At 41.9% G+C, this 19,987-nt stretch overlaps 1 protein-coding gene across 1 annotated transcript in view; it reads right to left on the bottom strand.

Moving 5' to 3' along the window:
• The window catches only part of LOC111867114 (glutathione S-transferase 1-1), a 12,599-nt gene extending 3,855 nt beyond the window's left edge, over positions 1-8,744 (bottom strand). The window contains exons 1-3 of the mRNA XM_023856648.2: positions 8,596-8,744; positions 5,118-5,277; positions 148-206 (exon numbers count right to left, since the gene is read on the bottom strand). Of these exons, the coding sequence (XP_023712416.1) occupies positions 148-206; positions 5,118-5,258 (200 nt within the window). The 5' untranslated portion in view covers positions 5,259-5,277; positions 8,596-8,744. The remainder of the gene's footprint in view (positions 1-147; positions 207-5,117; positions 5,278-8,595) is intronic.
• Between the last annotated feature and the right edge of the window lie 11,243 nt (positions 8,745-19,987).

Here is a 19,987-nt window from a genome sequence, read left to right as displayed (position 1 = left end):
CCCCCCCCCCAAATCACTTCAACCCTCAAGATGGAGACAGCAGGTTCCTCTGGATCACTGATATGCACACACACACATGCACAGTAGAGAATACTAAAGGCTAAATATGGGTAAGATGATTCAATGAAAACTGGCTTCCGAACTAACCTTTCCCAGAGAGAGAATCCATTGTCATTGAGGGTGGGTACGGTATGTTGAGGATTAATCTGAAACAAAATAAATGACACACTTATCTGACTGAAATCACACCTAAATTCTAGCCCACTGATGCACATCTAATTAAATGCCTATCATCACAGTCTGTATGCGCTGATATAAAGAGGCTCTTACTTCACAACATTCAGCGGTTACATGAGAGGGTCCACTTGTATAGAGAATCAACTCAGTAAACAAAATAAACCAACTTTATTCATTCTGGTCCATCATACTAGTTAATTATTATGAAATGATTTGACAGTACCATTCAATGTGACTCGGTATATATTTATATAGTGCCTTTACATGTTTTGTCAGTTGTAACTATTTTCAGGTGCCCCAATGCACAATAAAAGGAGAAACAACTTGACAACAACATAGACTTTTAATGAATCATATAAAAAAGGGGGTAACAACACTGCCCCGACCTCAGAGGATGTTGAATAACACCCCCAATCTCCTGTTTTCACAGAAGAGGCATGGAGACACAAACCTCAGCGGTTCAAGATTTTAAATATTAAGAACATTAATAATGTATTTTTAACTTAAACACATTTTAACATAACTAAAAATCTTTATACAAAACTATAAGCGTATGTAGTATGATATGTAATAGTAGTTCGTTAACATGTTGTTACTGCCTTCTGAAGATGATCACAACTGACCAAAAAAATGTAAAGGCATTATACTCGTATAAACATATCACATTGGACAGTGCTGTCAAATCACTTTATATGAATTCAGTAACTATCACATATAACATCTGATATATATGTTCTTAATAAAAACCCCAATATACATAGGTCAGATAAATAGTAGTGGCAACACCTCTATAGTTCTGAAATGACTTTATTACCTGCGGCAAACACACTTAGATTCCTTCAATATAATCGCCCCCCATATGTTCCACCTTCTGCCACATTTGTGGAAGGCGTCATACACCATCAGCACATCCACTTCTGTTGATGTCCAGCAGTGACCGCACTACAGCATGAATAATCTCCTCTCTTGCACTGTAACGTGTCCCTCGCAGTGGTTCTTTCATTTTGGCAAAGAGATCATAATCACACGGACTCATATCGGGTGAGCATGGTGGATGTTACAGTATCTCCCATTGCCAGTGGCAAACGAGATCCTTGACAGCATCAGCAGCATAAGCCCTTGCATTATCATGAAGGATGATGGGGTTCGTTGCCAACAAGTGTCGTCACTTTCTCCTGAGTGCTGGACGAAGATGATCACACAGGAAACTGCAGCAGTAGGTAGCGTTTACTGTCTGTCGTTGAGGTACTGTGTGTTGCAGTATCACTCCATCATTATCATATGCCACAGTGAACATCACCTTCACACTACTCTGTGTAGGGCATACTTTCTTTGGATGAGGAAAACCAGGATGCTTCCATTCATTTGATTGTCACTTCAAGTTCAGTTCGTATGAGTGAGCCCAAGTTTCCTTCCAAGGAAGTCATCACCTTCCTTCTGGTACCGGTCCAACAAGTCCTGTGAAATTGCATAACGTTGCCATTGTTACACCTTGGACATTGTATGGGGTAACCAATGCGCTGCAATGTTGCAGTATCCAAGCTGAACTGTGTGGTTGTCAACATGTGGTCATCCTGAATGGCACCCCTCCCTTCACGGAACAATTTCATCCATCGAGCCACTGTGCGATATGGCAAAGCAGCATCACCACATGCTTCTCGCAGTCCCTGATAACAGTTTTGTGCACTACGACCTCGTGCAACTTAAATTTTTATCCAGAAGCATTGGTCTTATTTCATAAACATGTCGTTAGGATGCTTGAACTGAGCTCCTGCACTTCAAGACGATGCACAATGCAACTCATGAAACACAACCAGAGCCACTCACTGCACTACTTCCATTGAACTTCTGCTATCAGCTACAGACGGCGCTAGTGCCACCTGACGCACATCTTTCATGTTACAGCAGTGCTGCCACTACTTTTTATCCAACCCTTGTATTTCAAATCATAATATTCAATTCTATAGTTCCAGAATACCATCCACTAAGACTAGTATACACACTAGATAATAGAAAAATTAGTGAAATACGGTACAAAGAAGCAAACTGTATAAAATGTATAGTATTTACTGGCAGGAATCAAGATGTGAAACTAAAAGAAAACAAATAAATATATGTCTATGTGTGAGCATGCACACATGTGTATAGAAGGAGGATCGAAAGCATACACGTTGGCGCATTACAATATGATGATGATGATAGAAATGTAACTGAAGGCCACTGCACAAACTTGTGTTAAAGCTTTGTTTTCATACCTGCTCATATAGGACACAATTTGCCTGCAAAACAGCCATCATCAGGTGCAAAACACAAAAATATGAGAAATTCACACTGTAATGCTAAGGTTATTTACTTGTGTGATGCCTAATCTAAAAACTTGAATGACGAATACAAACAGAATACAACCATAAACAAAAAAAAAGTTTCTGAATAAACATAATTTTAATTTTTTTAAATTCGCTTAGTGGGGGGTGGAGTCCAACTGGGTCCACTCGGCACTGCAGCCACTGATTGGCCTATTATAGCCTGCCCCAGGTGATTATGATAGAGAATTTGGTGGAATGAAGATTGGTAGGGGAAACCGAAGTACTTGGAGAAAACCCACACCAGCATCACTTTGTCCATCATAAATCCCACTTGACCAGACCCAGGATCGAACCTGGGCCACCGCATTGGGAAGCCAGCGACTAACTGCTTGAGCTATGGTGCGGCCAAGAATGAACATAAGTATATTAATGAGTTAAATTAAACAGCGATAAGCAAATTATATATTTAAAGTATTCTATTCTCAAATCTCAGAGAACACTGTGCATGAATGCAATGACTAAGTAATACACCACCCCAAGGAGGGCAAGACTGATGGTCATGCCATGACTGCATGTATAGTTTGAACTGTTGGGTTGGCCATACTGATTTCTGACTCACTGTCAGACTTCAAACAATAAACACGGCAAAACAAACTTCCACACACATTAACCTTGTTCAGATTTTTATCAGCAAATTTAAGAGTTCTTCTAAATTGCTGTTTAGTTAGCTTACAAAAGCCAATATAAGATAGAAACTATAGCTGTAAGCACCATGCCATGAAGATGTATGGGGAGTAGAGATATAGCTCCATCATTTTTGAGACTGGCATTAGAAGTGTGCAGCCAGCTTCAGCCCCAACCCACTTTACCTCCACAGAAAGTGTCCCTGGCACAAACTGGGTAAGAAGATGGGTGAAACTGAGAGGTTGTCTGGACAATGTGGAGTAGAGAAAAATTTCTTACCTCTAATAGGAATACATTGCTGGCCATCCAGCCTGTAGCCCATCACTGTACTAAATAAGCTATCTTGCCCCGTTAAAAGCCAATATAAAGGTTTACTGATTTTCAAAACTATAAACTAGTCCAGTGGGCCAGATAATCATTTGTTCAGATTACCACTGCATCAAGCTTACATTCAGTTACATAGAACATCACTGCATCCTACATCCAGTGCCACTGTACCAATAACATTCTGGATTAACAGATCACTGTCATGAACTGGACTTTGCCGGTGTCTATTCATATCACTGAGATTATCTGTCACCTCCACATTCTCTCACAATAAAACAGTACCCACCCATTGTGCCTGAGAAAAACCCTCATGTTTTATCCCAAAGCCTAATCCAGTTATAAAGAACTGGAAAACAGAGCTGGAGCAAAGTTAATGACAGCTATCACATATNTGGCATTAGAAGTGTGCAGCCAGCTTCAGCCCCAACCCACTTTACCTCCACAGAAAGTGTCCCTGGCACAAACTGGGTAAGAAGATGGGTGAAACTGAGAGGTTGTCTGGACAATGTGGAGTAGAGAAAATTTCTTACCTCTAATAGGAATACATTGCTGGCCATCCAGCCTGTAGCCCATCACTGAACTAAATAAGCTATCTTGCCCCGTTAAAAGCCAATATAAAGGTTTACTGATTTTCAAAACTATAAACTAGTCCAGTGGGCCAGATAATCATTTGTTTAGATTACCACTGCATCAAGCATGTGCTCTAAAGTTAGACTCTCCTTTTTCAAATATTTGTATACTGACTTTATATAGAGCCCCATCTGGAAACTTCAATCACTTTTTAAATAGATTAGAAACCATCCTAAATGTACTGCATGGTTCAAAAGTTGAATTTATAATTTGTGGTGATANAGATAAGAGATTAGAATCAGTGATGACACATGAGGATTTTAGTTTCAACATTCAGTACCACTGGAAGATTAAAACAGGAAACATAACAGAATGAGCACAGTAATGTCAGAAAACACAATAATGTAAGCCAAGTTCTGTATTTTGCAATTCAAAATGTCACATTTCTAACCCCAATAAAAATTAAATACAGTCCTCTTTGCAGAGTATACTGATCTACAGAATGCTAACTTGCCTGCCTCTGCTCCTGGCAGTATATATGAAATGCTTTAATTTATAAAAATTTTATTTCCATGTATAAGAGTACTAAGCAACAGAAACTGAAACTCTGTGGGGTATTGTGAACTCTTTCAATAATAATATTATTATTTTCAATAATGCAAGCTACAGGATTCAAAATTTTGTACAAATCAGCTTTATTAGTCAAATGATTAGAAACTGGGTCATTTCAAAGGGTTTCCTGTTATCCTTAAATTCTCTATTTGCAAATAACTGTCACAGTTGATCATCTCATACTTCTTCTCCTGTTGCCTGCAGAAAATTTAAACACATACAATTTATGCAAATTCAATGTGCTTTATCATCAGAAATGTAATTTCTGAAATAAGATTTTGTACAAAATCCACACTACCACATTTCTTACCACAGCACATAATGGAAGAGTTGACTCGCATATCCCACATAAAGAATGGTACATTGGGGGGGGGGGATTACCTTCAGAAATTCGGGTTTAAGATGTTCCCCAGCCATGAGATTTGTCAGTTTGAGGTTCAGATCAACACCAATAGCTTTCGCTGCCAGAAGGACAGTGCGGCAGGGAGAACTGGCAGGCACGTAGTAGAAATCAATCGTCATCTTGAACTAGTGATGTATTCTGAAAAAGAAATCAATAATTACAGTCAAGGTGCTAAATTCTGTGAACAGCGCAGTGGAAACCTGCAATACATAACACAATATACTCGTATAGCTGAAGTCTGTTAGTGTAACCACCAATAATGAGTTAGATTCATGTCTTGCCTATGGTTTATCTGTTGCAGCATTACACTCTACTCACTGTCAATTCAACCCATACACATATGTGGCCTTATACCATAACTGCACAATGTTGTATCAACTGCTAATATTGTGTAAAATGTGATGTGATAGTCATTCTATGTCCAACACAGACCAGGAACAAAATATTCACAACCATTTATACACTTTGCAAGCTTGCTAAGTATGTACAGTAAATGACATACATGAAATGTTACTTTCCTGTGTACATTAACTGCAGAGATAGAGCAAACTGAGTCTTCCAAGTTTTCCTGAAATTTTCTCCTTTCCCACTCACTAAAACTGTTTCTAATTAACATAAAAGAGCACATTCTTGTACTAACAGAAATCTCTTAAGTGCGGCTTTCATTTACTAATCCACTCATATTTTCGGGCATATTTTAAACTTGAACTTTGACCTTAGGTTTTGAAAATATGTATAGCCAGATCTGTGCAAGTTTCCCCACAATACTTTGTGATCATTTCAATAAACAGGTAAAGTTGTCCCTGTGCTTAACTAATTAAGCACCACACCATGAAGGCATATGGAGGAGTGGGTGTATAGATCCACATTTTCTTGACCTCAGCACCAGTTGGAGGCAAGTGGTCAGAGCCCCCGGTAGCCATTGGATAGGAGGTTGGATTGACTCCAGAGCCGGTCTGGACACCATGGAGATGAGAATATTCTTGACACTACCAGGACTCCAACTCCAACCTCTTGGTCGTCCAGCCTGTAGCTAGTCGCTATAACGATTACTCTATCCCAGCTCACAATCATATCAATAAATATTTAAAAAATATCTCAGTACATGAAAGTGATGACAAGCTACGATTTTGTGTTAGTGGTGTAACTAGTAGGATTGATGTATCATGCTGTGACCTGTACAGACATGCTGCGTGGCATCATAAGTCATCCAGCCTTTCAGTTCATACCTGATGCCAGTAGAGTTAAGAGTCTTTCCATTCGTGACAAATTCTGTAATGATTTCATCTGGTTTGTAATGTTTTCAATTCCCCTGCCTGCTCACTGTCCTTTGAAATGTGTTTTGGACACATTTAATTCATTCTTCACTTAAGACTGACAGAAACTTTCACAGACTGACTATTATCATGTGACACATCACACATCACTTAGAGTCATTCCTTAATTTTGGAAGAAGACAAGCAGTTTACGACTGTTCAGAACTGACTGTGGGGCCTGAGCCCCATCCGATGATCCTAATACATCAAGTCGCTGTCAACTCTTGCGTTAGGTCAGTAACTTCAAGGACTCATATAGCAAAACAATATGACAGGAAGGTCACCAAATTAAGAGTCCTCCTAGTTTTCAAAATGAACCAACGGTGCATGTTTGGAGGAGTGGTCTTTTTTGGATGCTGTGGATCCGTGAACCTCAGAATTCCGGAGAATTCATTCTCCATAAGGAGCTTTCAATCAACTTTCAGCCAATTCATATGTAGAAACTACGTCACTTCGATAAAGTAAAATTTTCTGGTGTTATAAGCCGTACAAAGTTCAAATTCATGAAAGTGTACGAAAAATTTAGTTCCATTATATATAATGTACAGTGTTATGAAAGAGTGAATATGCGTATTTAGTGAAAGTGCGAAGTCTTGAAGTGGTGTATGTGACTGTAAGATAAGGAACCTCTTGCCCGAGCCAGGCCCATATGACCCTAGATGATAACTCATCTCTACCATTACTGAGCACAACCCAGCTACGTCCGACTTCTCCCTACTTGCGAGACACCTTAGTAATCGTGGGTGAAAGGAACCCTCGCCTATTAGCATCAGCAACCACATTTCTCCTTCCTTTCAACACAACTTCTCAACATGCACCAGCCAGGGTAAGAGTGCAACTTCAGTGAAAGCGTCTAGGAAAAAAGCGAAGGTGAGCAGCAAAGGGAAAGGATGGGCGGTCATACAAATAACCGAACAATAAAAGGTCCCATAGGCAGTTACAAGTGATTCCCAACTCGTGGCATAAGTTTACCCGTGGGGACGACTGTTACAGGCAGTATTAGGCATATACGTATATTATTTATTTTCGGAATTTATTACACAGAGCACTAATAAACGAGCTTCGTGCCATTTATGGGCAAATATCACTATCGTATTCACAGAAGCCCGGCACTGGAACCTCTCCTGAGCCACAAATCCAAATCACATCGTCAAACATTTATTTTAAGAGGCTTCTTAATGGTATTCTCCATTCCATCCACACCTGGACTTTCGATATGGTCTCCTCCCTTCAGCTTTCCAGATTAATTTCTGCATTCTCATGCCTCCCATTCCCCGCCATCTGTTCTACTGTAGTTTATTTAACGACGCTACCAACAGCTCTCAGTGCATGGAGTGGAATCGCTAATTGAGCAGGATACGGAAAGAAGCCGCTGTGGCCTAATCGAGGCGCTATCCCGGCATCTGCCTAGAGGGGCTTAGGAAAACCACGAAAAATCTCTCAAGATACCCAGTGTCCCGAACGAGGTTCGAACCGAGCACCTCCCGAATACAGGTCTACACTTTCTGCTACAAGAATCCCTCGACTTCCTTTTCTTTATCGAATCAACCTTAATCAAGTCACTCCTCCTTTGAATAATGCGTGCATTAGAAGTTCAGGACCGGTGCCTTGGGATTCGTATTATATTCACAAATAATAAACGTAATATTTAAATTAATATGAACTGACAAGAAAGTGTCCGAAAGGACCTCGTTAAAACTGGAACATTCAATGCAATCACGGTTCTTACAGCGCATAACTGAATATTAACGCAGTTTATGCAGTAACCGGCTCATTCAAACTGCACCAAACCGGTTATATGACACGCCCATTACGTTATCTTTCATAACACGTAACTGTACACGTGTCACCTGTATATTGATTTGATTCACAGGAGAAACACATCAAGATCTGATTCATTCGCAGGCTTAAACATAAACATGAAACACCACAACTCTAGCACAAACTCTACAAACTATCTATACTGAACACAAACTTAATAAAGGTCACATGAATCAAGGTTACGTTTGTCAGTACCAAGCATATTCGAAATAAATTATCTTCATGACGCGTTATGTTAAAATAACTGACAAGTAAAAATACAAATAAGTCATTGGACAACAGTACCTTCGAAAACTGGCACAACCCTAACGATACTAACCGTATAACAGACGCTACCTGCACACACTTCTTGCAAGCAAAATGTCAAATAGGACTACAAAGCAACCTCCCCTGTGTATATACTCTGTGTTCACAATGACTTGCAATATTTCTGCCGGCAAGCTGCTTGAAAATGTCGAAATAGACCCCAGCGTTCTTGTTCGATTACTTGCTATACAAAAACATACGCTCAATTTAAGCAGCAGTACAATACTCCCGATTTACATCATACGGAATTTGCAATAGCGATGTTTCCTGAAAGTACAATAACGAAATATGGTGGAAGGCGGGGCAAAATGTTCGACCAATCACATAACGCCAGCACACAGGCGTGGAGAAGGTATTAAGCAGGAAAGGAATGCGTTGGAAAGGGGTCGTACCAGTTTGTAAGCGGTTCACCTTGTGACGACAATGTCAATTCAACAACTTGTTTCACGTTGAGCTTGGTTTTTGTTCTACTGGCAGCGTGCATGAATTCCTAATAAGGATCAGGAATAGAATATTTGCATCAGGTAACTGCACTGAGTAGAGTTGTCCTTGAGAAGCTCATAGTCGCACTGCTGGTCAGTTCTTTTGCCTGAACAACAGAATACGCTTTAAGGAACCGTCCGTTTCCATAAATTGCTGGGAAATTCCTTAGTAACTTGGCGGATCGCAGCTTCTCAAAGACTTCGCTCCATGGAGTTCGTTATGGAACCTTAAGGTCCATTTCTCGTTCACAAGACTTCGCCACTAGTCTCTGTCCGAAGGTAGATGTACTCAGTCCGAATCACCTTACTCTTGTCTAAAAATCCATGCTATCATCACTCAGCCAGTTAAGCCAATTAACGGAGCAAAAGGAAGAAGAGAAGTATTCATTTCCTTAATCTCTAGCCAGTGGGTCACGGCAGTAAATTGCTGCCGCTGAGATCCATGGCCGCATTACTTACTGTTCAGTGCAAAGAAGAAACGCCCGAACACGTAAAAAGCGCATGTAACATAATGCACTGTATGAGGCGTGACAGCATGCAGCTCGGGGAAGTCCCTCTCTTTCGGTCACTAAACGGCCATCGTCAGGTGGATATAAAACTACACAAAAACTACAAACGTTGCAAAAGAGCTGAATGTACTAAAATTGTTTATTTGCTTAATATTTCAAGACTGATCCGTCTTTCGGTTGACTTAAACTAAATATTAAGAAAAGTCTCTTATCAGCATGTAAACTCAAGTAGCAACACGAGCCGAGCACATCAACGAGTATCCATCGGCGAGCCCCACGAAATCATTTGCGTCCAAGTTGGTACCTGCATGAGCTGCAGGAACAGTGGACCCACATGTCGGTTCTCTTCGTGAAACAAATGCCAAGTCAAGATGCTACATTATTATAATTGTTTGGCAGTTTCCAACATCTTCTCGTACAATTGATGCGGATTAATGCTAACTTCTGTATTAATATGTGGAAATGGATTTTACTCAAAAATTATTTTCAATGGAAATATTATACTGAAGCGTCGCACTGTATGTAAGATACTGTTTATTAGTTACCCACACGAAAGAAACCTGGCCTATTGTAGCCTGCCCCGGGTGATTATGATGATGGAGAATTTGGTGGAAGGAAGATTGACAGGGGAAACCTAAGCACTCGGAGAAAACCTGCCCCAGCACCACTTTGTCCACCATAAATCCCACTTAACCAGACCCGGGGTGGAACCTGGGCTGCCGCGGTGGGAAGCCAGCGACTAACCGCTTGAGCCATGGCGCGTCCTTAAGATATATACATACATGCATATAAAAACATCCACGTCCCCACTAAGAACATACCCATAACAATAGTACTCAACACATACCACCTTTCTACCCCATTTCCCCTAGTTCCTATTCCACTTATAAAAACACTATACACAGTAAACTACGTTAAACTTTAACTAAAAATTCAACTAATAACTATAATAAGATAAAATAAAGTTATAAACTTACCTAATCTAATAATCTATTCAATATACTGTATTTTATGATAGTGTAATCTTGAAAAAGGGTTGTTGGATTATCTACAGCCGTTCCAGTGAAACAAGCAGTCCAATAACGTAGGTTGAGACACGTTTTAATACATTTTAAAAACCTGATGGTGGTCACGTGTGACCGAAAGATGTAGCTTGATTTATTAGTAAATAAAAACTGCTTTCATCTATAAACTCATGCTTTCAGTTGTTTATTTATGCTTGAATTTGTTGTGATAGGCTGATTAATGAAATAGATAATAATTTGTATTCCTTTCCAGATACAATTAGAATGATCAACCGAAGGATGAGATGAGAGGGGAGTGTAGCACGCACACGAGGGAAATACATAGAAAGTATTTTAGGAAGCCTGAATTAAGAAGATCATTAAGAATATTTCGGATATTAAAATATGGAGAAAGAAGCCTGGGTCACATGGCTCGGGGCAGAGAGTGGTGGCGGTTCTTGCGGTCACGATAATGAGTTCTCGGGTTCCATAAATCGCCGGGAAATTTACTGAGTGCCCGAGTAACTGCTGGTTGGACTCGGCTGCATGAGGCTGATTAGGCCTAACGCCTGGTGCAAGGACGGGGACACAAATAACTGGGTATGATTCATTCAGGGCTCGCTGATGGATGCACCTGTCGGGCGCACAGCTACATTAAACGAAATTTTGTCGATTTTATTGTAATTGAGATGTTTTGAATTGAAGGTATTTAAACTCATAACTTTCTCTATTCGCAATTTACTGATAATATGAGAAATATTTAAAAAAAAGTACGTTTCAGTTGCCTCTAGTCAGGAGTAATATACGAACATTTCAGGAGCTTCCCGAAAGAGCTCTGGGACCCCATGGCTTAACTTTGACGTTAGTGGTCCAGTCATTACCTCACAATGGGTTTCCTTGCGACAGGACTGAAGCCAGAGGTGGAGGCAAAACATGTCGGAATTCGGTTGAGCTCTTCACGACATAATTTGCGGTCAACTGACCAACAGAATTCCAAATATTTAGTCAGTTGACCAAACTGAACAGTTTAAATACGCTATCCACACACGAGGGTGTCACATAGACTCACTGTCCTTAGGGTCACCTCATCCTCTAACGGAAACTAGTACCAGGAATCTCCCTTGGGGCAACGGGCGGCAGTCTGTGTGCCGATTGTCTACAAAACGTGGGAACCTCGACTATGGGCCACCACGGACTACTACAGGGATAGCTTTACCTCTTTTATCTCCTTCATTAATTAACTTACCGCTGTCCTAATTAATATATCCAAATTTTTCTACAAGTTTCAGTAGAAGGTTGGACGTCTACAATATGTTGCGATGCTTCTGTCATTTCAATACACGATTTTATGTACCTCTGTATACTGAAGAGTGGTTTCTTTTAATACATAATTTAAAATAGCTGTAAGATGGATCTGTCTTGAAAAGTCAATTAAAAAAGAGAATATTTTTTTTTGCTAAATTAAGGTATCTTTCGTGGTTTTTGCGTAATTTTTGTATAGACAACCCATCTGATAATGGTCGTTTACTGACAGAAACACGTCATGGAACTGAGTACGTCTGTAGAAGTACAGTTTGTGTGATGACACGCTGATCATTCATGAGTTTACACAAGTGGGATGCAATATTATCTCTCTATGGCTCTACAGCCACTTGTGGACCTTGGTCGCTTTTTCATTTACTTAATCTATACACAGTTAGTAGGATTTCTTTGAGGGGGGATCAGCGGGCCGCAAGGCAGCTATCTACACACAGAATAAAAGTACACAGACAGCCATGCCTCAAGCGGAATTCAAACCCATGATCCCAGTGTCTAAGCGGCCACTGTGCACGGCTATGTAATATTACAATCGTAAATTTTTAAATCTTACCTCGACAGCTGGCAGTTTGCTTGTATATTTCGTTTGTAGTTGTGCGTGCTACATGACTATATTATGTTTGACATGTTTATTAACACGTCGTCATTTCATTAATAATTTTGCATCATAACTTTCTTTTATATTACATGATTGTAGTTCGAGTATTTTGGCATTGTACACATAATTCTTACGAGCCGGGATAGCGGAACCGGTATAGCTACTAACTACGGGCTGAATCACCGAGGGGTCGGAGTTCGAGTTCCGATAGGGTCAAGAATTTTCTCTTCGCCACGTCGTCCAGACGGGCTCTGAGGTCCACTCAACCTCTTATATAGTGGTTACCGGGGGCGCTATCACGGGCCCCCGTACCTACGTGTATTCGCCCCCTAAATGTGTATCGGACATTTATCCACGTGCTTCGCTCTCTGAAGTCAAAAGCTACTTATAGGTACAGGTCCCAACTTTATAGTAGGAAACAAATGTTCGAAAAACAATAAAATATACGTCCTTCAAATCCTTCCCAATTCCAGGGGCGGAAACGAGATAATTGTCAGTTTAAATTAACTGCAAATAATTTGGCCAGGGAGTGAATGAGATGCGTGGGCGAAGAACTGAAACCCCACAAGATCCGACAATTTAATTCCCGGAATGGCCCTGGGAAAGCAAAATTTGCTTATCCGTGCACTAGCTGCTGCTGTCACCTGTGGAGCTGTGCACTTCGTGAGACGATGGTGCCAACACCGGAAACAGTCTTGAAAATCGTTTTCCGGAATACCTCGCTGTAACTTTGTCACGTTGCGTTGGATGTCAGGAATGTCAGCAAATCTTTGTTCCTTCAGGGAATTTTTTAATTTTGGAAAGAGCCAAAAATAAGGTGGATGGTCCATTTTTTGTAATGGATTTCTTAGCCAGAAACTCGCGAACTTTTAACGCATCATGCGCAACATCGTTATGGTGGAGAGTCCACTTGTCAGGCCAGAGTTCGGGTGTTCTCCTCCGAACAGATTCCCGCAACCTTGTCAGCACTTTCAAATAACTGTTGATTCACCATTTGTTCGTACTCTGTCCACATTTGCGTCTGTCCTTTGCGTTTTTGGCTGCCCACATCTTGCACATCTCGCCCTTCCTTCAACTCCTGAAAACTTATGAAAGCAAGCGGCCTGTGCATAATGTGAGATAAGGTACTGTCTGAAATGTACCTGAACTGACTGAGGAATGTCCTCAGTATGGATATCCGGTTCCGGGCATAGGTTGTGGCCTAATTTAAGGGAGTATAATGGTATTTTCCGGGGGAGAACTAAGAAAAAGCACGAAGCTCCTCGAGATAACCGGCCTCTGTCCGAGATTTGAATGGAAAGGGCCTTCCAAACATTAATCAGCACCAGCTAGTCGATAGCCTGGTTCGGTATAATCATTACGGTAAACAAAGCGTGTTGAAATAAAGTTAAGACACAAACTGTTTCGGATTTTTGTGTTTGAACAACAGAATCTTCCGTGCAAACATTGCAACATCGTAGCGGTTCTAGCAACTCAAGGTTATCACATCATCCGTGACGACTACAAATGGGCCTGACACGCACGCCCACCACGCTGCTCGCGCTTAGCAATGCAGGATGACTTGCAGAATCGGTTTGATGTGACGTGGAAGTGTACGGATATCGTGTTACACAACTCACACGCCAGAAGAATCTTCCGTGTTTTGTAACATTACACCAGAATTATGTTGTGCGTTATCCACTACGATGCAGGAGTCCTCTGTTTTCAACGTAGCTTATGGAAAGACGCCGTTGCTGGTCCAGTCCACAGGTATTTGGTTGTCAACTTCCGGCTGAACACTTCCCAAAGCAGCACGCCCTATAAAATATTTTTAAAAGAGTACTATGGAAGGAACGATTAAAGAGGATTTCTACTTGAATCACAGGAGCAGATGTTTTCATGACTGGAGACAATTCAGCAAATACCAGAGCCACTGGGAAAGCAACCTTCGTTTATTTCAGGCAACTAACGCAGGAACGCGGGAAAACTCGCGTGTGCTTGATAATGTCACATGACTCATTGCCTCGTAAACCATCATGTAACTGGTCACCTAGTGTTTGTTCTTGTCTCTACAGAGTGAGTTAGGATGTTTGATAATCCCGCCAGCTGTGAAATTTGCGCTGTTATTTTTATTTCGCTTTGGGCATGACACCATTAGCAAGCCCCTTCACAGGCTGGACAACTGCAGTTCCGCCATGCTCTCCCAATGAATAATGTAGGTCACCTTTTCGTCTCTCTGTGAATTGCATTACTCACACAACCTTGTGGTCAAGGTTTCACCAGTAAATGATGAAGGTTACTCAGCGACAAGGTTCCTCCGATGAGAACACCGTCCAGGACCATTAGTACATTAATTTACTCTCTATAATACAATCGAAATGCTATTGTACTTAACTTGTTCTCCTCCAACCCATACTTATTAGGTTCTCGGGGCTGTTCCAATTCAAAATTAAGTATTGTCACTTGTATGAGTGTGACTGTAGACTGGTTTTGGATTGATGTCGGGATTCGTTGGACTGTTTGATATAGCACGTGACTGTAGTTTACTGTTCACCATTACAAATGACACTAGTGTCCACAGTCACGTCTTCAGTAGCCGATGCTTGGTGGCGGCTTCTAACGACTGGCGTTCTCCTCCCTCTGTGTTCCTGAAATATCCCCGTGCCTCATCTACCAGCTTGTAACAACAACAGCTCACGGCGACTGAACCTTAATATTTCTATAACTAACTCACCACCCAATTAACTCAACTGCATAACTGAACCCTCAACAACTGTCCTGCTTATAACACCTCGGCACGGATCGCACAGAAAACATGGTTCCTCTATAGCTGTTTACGGGCCTCTGCCTAGTAACATGTCTACATGCCACAGTGTGAATCATACAACTGGTAGGAATCCTTGCACAGGAAGTCGGCACACCGGAAATCCCCTGCCATACAGCAAAGCACAGAGAAAGAATGGGGATATAATATATCCCTTGAACGCAGTTCGAAGCCACGATCATAGTGTTTCGGGCTGCTGAAGACAGTAGGAATATGTAACAAGGGTTTACACTTACTAACAGCATAGTAACTGTATCGTCACACCACTGTACGTCGCGAGAAGTGTCTGCATACTTATTTTTTACTTTCTAAGTCAGTACCTTAGAAATCTGCATATTTCGAAACTTGATCACCTAGGCCACGCCATAACTGAATAACTGAAGTGGTTAGTCGCTGGCTTCCCACCGCGGCGGCCCGGATTCGATCCCAGGTGTGGTCAAGTGGGATTTGTGGTGGGCAAAGTGGCGCTGGGGCGGGTTTTCTCCGAGTAATTCGGTTTCCCTTGTCAATCTTCGTACCACCAAATTCTCCATCATCATAATCACCCGGGGCAGGCTACAATAGGCCAATCAGTGCCCGCCGTGCCGAGTGAACCCAAATGGACTCCACCGCCCCACTAAGCGGGTTAAAAAAAAGAAAACTTGATCACCTAATGGCATTTCAGGACTTTGCGTCTAATTATCCATATCGTGAAGCTTCATGGTCACAGAGTTCGTATTTTGTACGACTATGCACTTCTACATTCCGGTCTAGAAAACCGAGATTAACGGCCGTGGGAAATTTTTATTGTAGAAAAAAGTATTGCAAATACAAGAAATGCCTAGACAATGTCCATCCGGCCTTCTGCAGCACATGCTTATAAATATCTTATTCCATAATAGGGGTAGCCCCGCGATTCTTAACTTAAATCTGAGAGTTCGTTGCGCTGACCACGCGACATCCTCTATCCGCAAAAGTTGGCACTAACTTCGCCGACAAGCGGCGGCCGCTTGGACGATATAGTTTGCTTACAGATTAAAGCCACTGAGAATAAGAATGCACTTTTACATTTCCGAGAATTATGAGCGAGTATTTCTCCAAACAGCATTCATAGGCTGATCTTTGCAGCGCAGACGAAAAGTTTCTTGTGAGGTAGGAAATTAATTTCTATATGTTTTCTTAGATTAAATTCAGGCTTGAAAGGATCAATGCATATACAGTGTATTGTCTCGACGGTCTAGAGAGCGTAGCCTTGAATCGAACATAGTGTAATCGATCAGCCGACTTGACGGGAGGAGCGTCCGACTCTTCCGCTAGTGTGCTCGCTCGCAAACAAATCACGCTGTATATGAGACAAACGTGAAAGCATGAGTGTGTGATTAAGTGCACGAAACAAGACGACGCAGCCATAAAAGTCATCATTCACGTTTAATTGCCGTACTTTCATGGTTTTCTTCCCCCCCCCCGAAGTACAATAAAAGGCGAGTTTCTTGACGTGTTTATAATCGCATATCTCTTTCAGTGGCTGCAAACAATATTCCTGTCCGAAACCTCACCCACTGTATTTGTGCCCCCCTTAAAGATGTCCCTGCGCTTGGTTAGTTAAACACTATGTCACAAAGGCATATGAGGGAGTGGAGGTATAGCTCCACCATTCCCATCCTCGTAACCAGATGTAGATGAGTGATCAGCTTCACGCCCCTGTCGCTTTACACCCAGGGAAAGAGCCCTCGGTAGCCGCTGGATAGGAGGCAAGACGGTCTGGAGCCTATGGAGGAGAGACAATTTTTACACTAACGGGAAACGAACCCGAGTCGTCACTTCCGTTCCCCCTACTTGTGTAAATTCAATTCATTTAGCATATACGAACTTTCAGTGGCAAATTCGCTTAGCTGGATAGAGAAAGGAATTGATGTTATTTTAAACTAATTCTGTATCAATGAGAGTTTTCCATAAGTGTGTACGTGTCGGTTTCAGATAGTCATAATTTTTCTTGATTTCTATAAAAAATGTAAAGCTATGTCCGTAACAGACCGCGGAGGCCCATTCAAATTGTGAGACGTCGAGACTCCAACATTTTCTAGAAAATAGGTTCAGAGATGGCAGTGAGTTTGTCAGCCTTACGCGCCTAACTTAATTTGTATAACATATTTAATTCTATTGCGGGCATGCGGTAACGTAGTTGGTTGAGGCACTATGCTACAAGCCGGAAGGTCGCGGATTCGATTCCTGATGAGGTCATTAGATTTTTCAATTTACCTTATCCTTCCAGCCGCAATATGGCTCTGGGGTCTACTCACCCTCTGACAGAAATGAGTACCAGGAATCTTCCTGGGGGTAAAAGGCGGCCGGCGCGTAAGGCGGACAACCTCACCACCATCTATGAGCCAATGGTCTAGAAAATGTGGAGTCTCGACATCTCATAACCGCATGGGCCTCCACGGCCTGTTACAGGGATAACTTTGTTTTATTATTTAATTTTATTATCACATTTAAGAATTTAATGTAATGTTTACTAGGGTAAGTACTTGTAGAGCCAGAATGTATCAATTTATTAAAAGATTGTATGTCAGATATATAGTTCCTTTTACCGTTGACTGTTTTCTCTTGAATTTTCGATGTCTGAGGTCCTGGAAATTGTACTAAAATTTCGCTGCATGTTTTCTAATCTGAAAACGCGTAGAGATTGCATTTTATATGACTGCGCAGTTGTGTATTCCAGATTAAGTCTGCGATGACGTTTCCTTCCCTTTTGTCCTCTTCCAAGAAATGTTCCATCTGAATGCACACTAACTTCTGGGCCTTGACAATTTCCCCGGTGCTTCTAAGCCTGTTGCAAGTAGCCTCTGCACCATGATTGGAAAACGCGAACCAGTTGTTCAGTTTTCTTTCTCCTGCGACATTCACATTGCAGGCTGCATGCAGACCCTTATGGCACGTTTATTCTTGAAGATTGTAGTGCGTTCTCTTGGGGGGGGGGATGTAATGCCTGCAGTCCGGTACATACGCCACTTCCGTCTTGAATAAACAGGCATGGTGTCTCCGAAATGTCGATATGGTCTACTAAGACTACATTGCATCATAACAATCACCTCCGTGAAAACACGAAAAAAAAAATGCGATTTCACAATGGGAATTCGGTAAATATCTGCGCATTGTTAATATTGTAGTGTGTAGGGCCGTTACTGTGCGACGGCAGCGAGATAAGCAAATATACTAGACCCGTTTCTAGGCAACGTCTCTGTAAACATATCCCGCAACAACGAATCGACGCGCAACAATAGAGGTACTTTCGGAAACGGGGTTTCCTACTCGGTCCATGCCGAGGAGTTACAAGGAAAACAACTGGGGCGACCAAGTCAGGATTCTTCCGTGTGTGGGCAGGGTCGAATACCTCCACCGTAGCCCCGCGAGTAGGCGACGAAAAGGGAACCAAATACCTGGGGGTATAACCAGACCACCCTGCTCCTGTGGGATATAAATACGGGACCTGGCCCTCCAGCTTTGGAGAGTCTCGAAACTGAGACAACAAAATGTGGTCATGAGTCCCGCGGGACTCGGACCTGAGAATGATTGCGCTGGCGACCCATCAACTCGTCAAAGATAATGTTACATAAGGATTATAACCTCAAGTGTTCATTTGGAAAATAAAATTACTGTTCGTGAGTCTCAAGGGGCTTGTCGCCATGACGAACTGACCGGCGGTAATCCGTCAGTGGTACAGTAACCCCAATTGTGACTAACCAAGTCAGTTCTGTACGGAAGGTTGTGAAGAAAATGGATAGAAGAAGAGAGTTCTGTACGGGAGTCTATGAAGAAAAGTTCGGTTGGAAGGGAGCCGCGATTCTGAGAGGACTTGAGCCCGGATGCAGAGGAATAGCCATTGTTAGAGCCGTTACCAGGAAACGTCTAGTAACAGACTGAGAACACTAGACTGCATGCTCTGGTAAACTGTAAAATGTCGAAATGTTATATTTATTTGTATTTATGACCTGTAAGTGGTCAATAAATCCATTCACCAATCCAGACCCCGTCTATAGTCACGCTTCTTCTCGCGACAATTATATTCTTTTGTGACTGGCCCCACTGTTGAATGCGCGCGCAATTCTAATCATGGGATGTCCGTATTGTTGTAGCGACTCATTTGACCTTCAACATTTAGTTGCCTTTCACCACTAGTGACGTCAACATGCCAGCTCGTATACAGTCCCGTAATAGATAACGTTTTGGATCAATCTTCTGTCTCCAGCCTCCCTCTTCTGTCCTTCACATGGAGGCAGCGAATTCCTCTGCAAATGTTGTAACTCTTTAGCAGAATACGCAGCGTCACACTTCAGACATTTCTTTTAAAACCCGAGACCCTTATATTCGAAAACACGTCAAAATGACCCAATTGCTGTCGTTATTAGGGCCCCATAGCATGAAGACGAAAGAATGAAACGAAGTTTCCATGACAATAAACAGGTCTATAGAGTTTTCCGGGATCTGCTTCTAGTAAGGTAAAGTTGTCAGGTGGCCGCCGTGCCGAGTGGACCCAGCTGGAATCCACCCCCCACTAAGCGAAAAAGGTAAAGTTGTCTCTATGCTTAACTGATTAAGCACTACGCCAAAAAAGCGTATGGGGCAATGGATGTATAGATCCACATTTACTTGATCTCGGCATTAGTTGGAAGTGAGTGGTCAGCTTCACGTCCCTGCCGCTTGGTGGGTCTC

The sequence above is a fragment of the Cryptotermes secundus genome, unplaced genomic scaffold (genome assembly GCF_002891405.2).
Source record: "Cryptotermes secundus unplaced genomic scaffold, Csec_1.0 scaffold334, whole genome shotgun sequence".
In the NCBI taxonomy this organism is placed as follows: domain Eukaryota; kingdom Metazoa; phylum Arthropoda; class Insecta; order Blattodea; family Kalotermitidae; genus Cryptotermes; species Cryptotermes secundus.
Note: the sequence above shows the minus strand (reverse complement) of the source record. Positions and strands in the feature narration are given on the sequence as shown.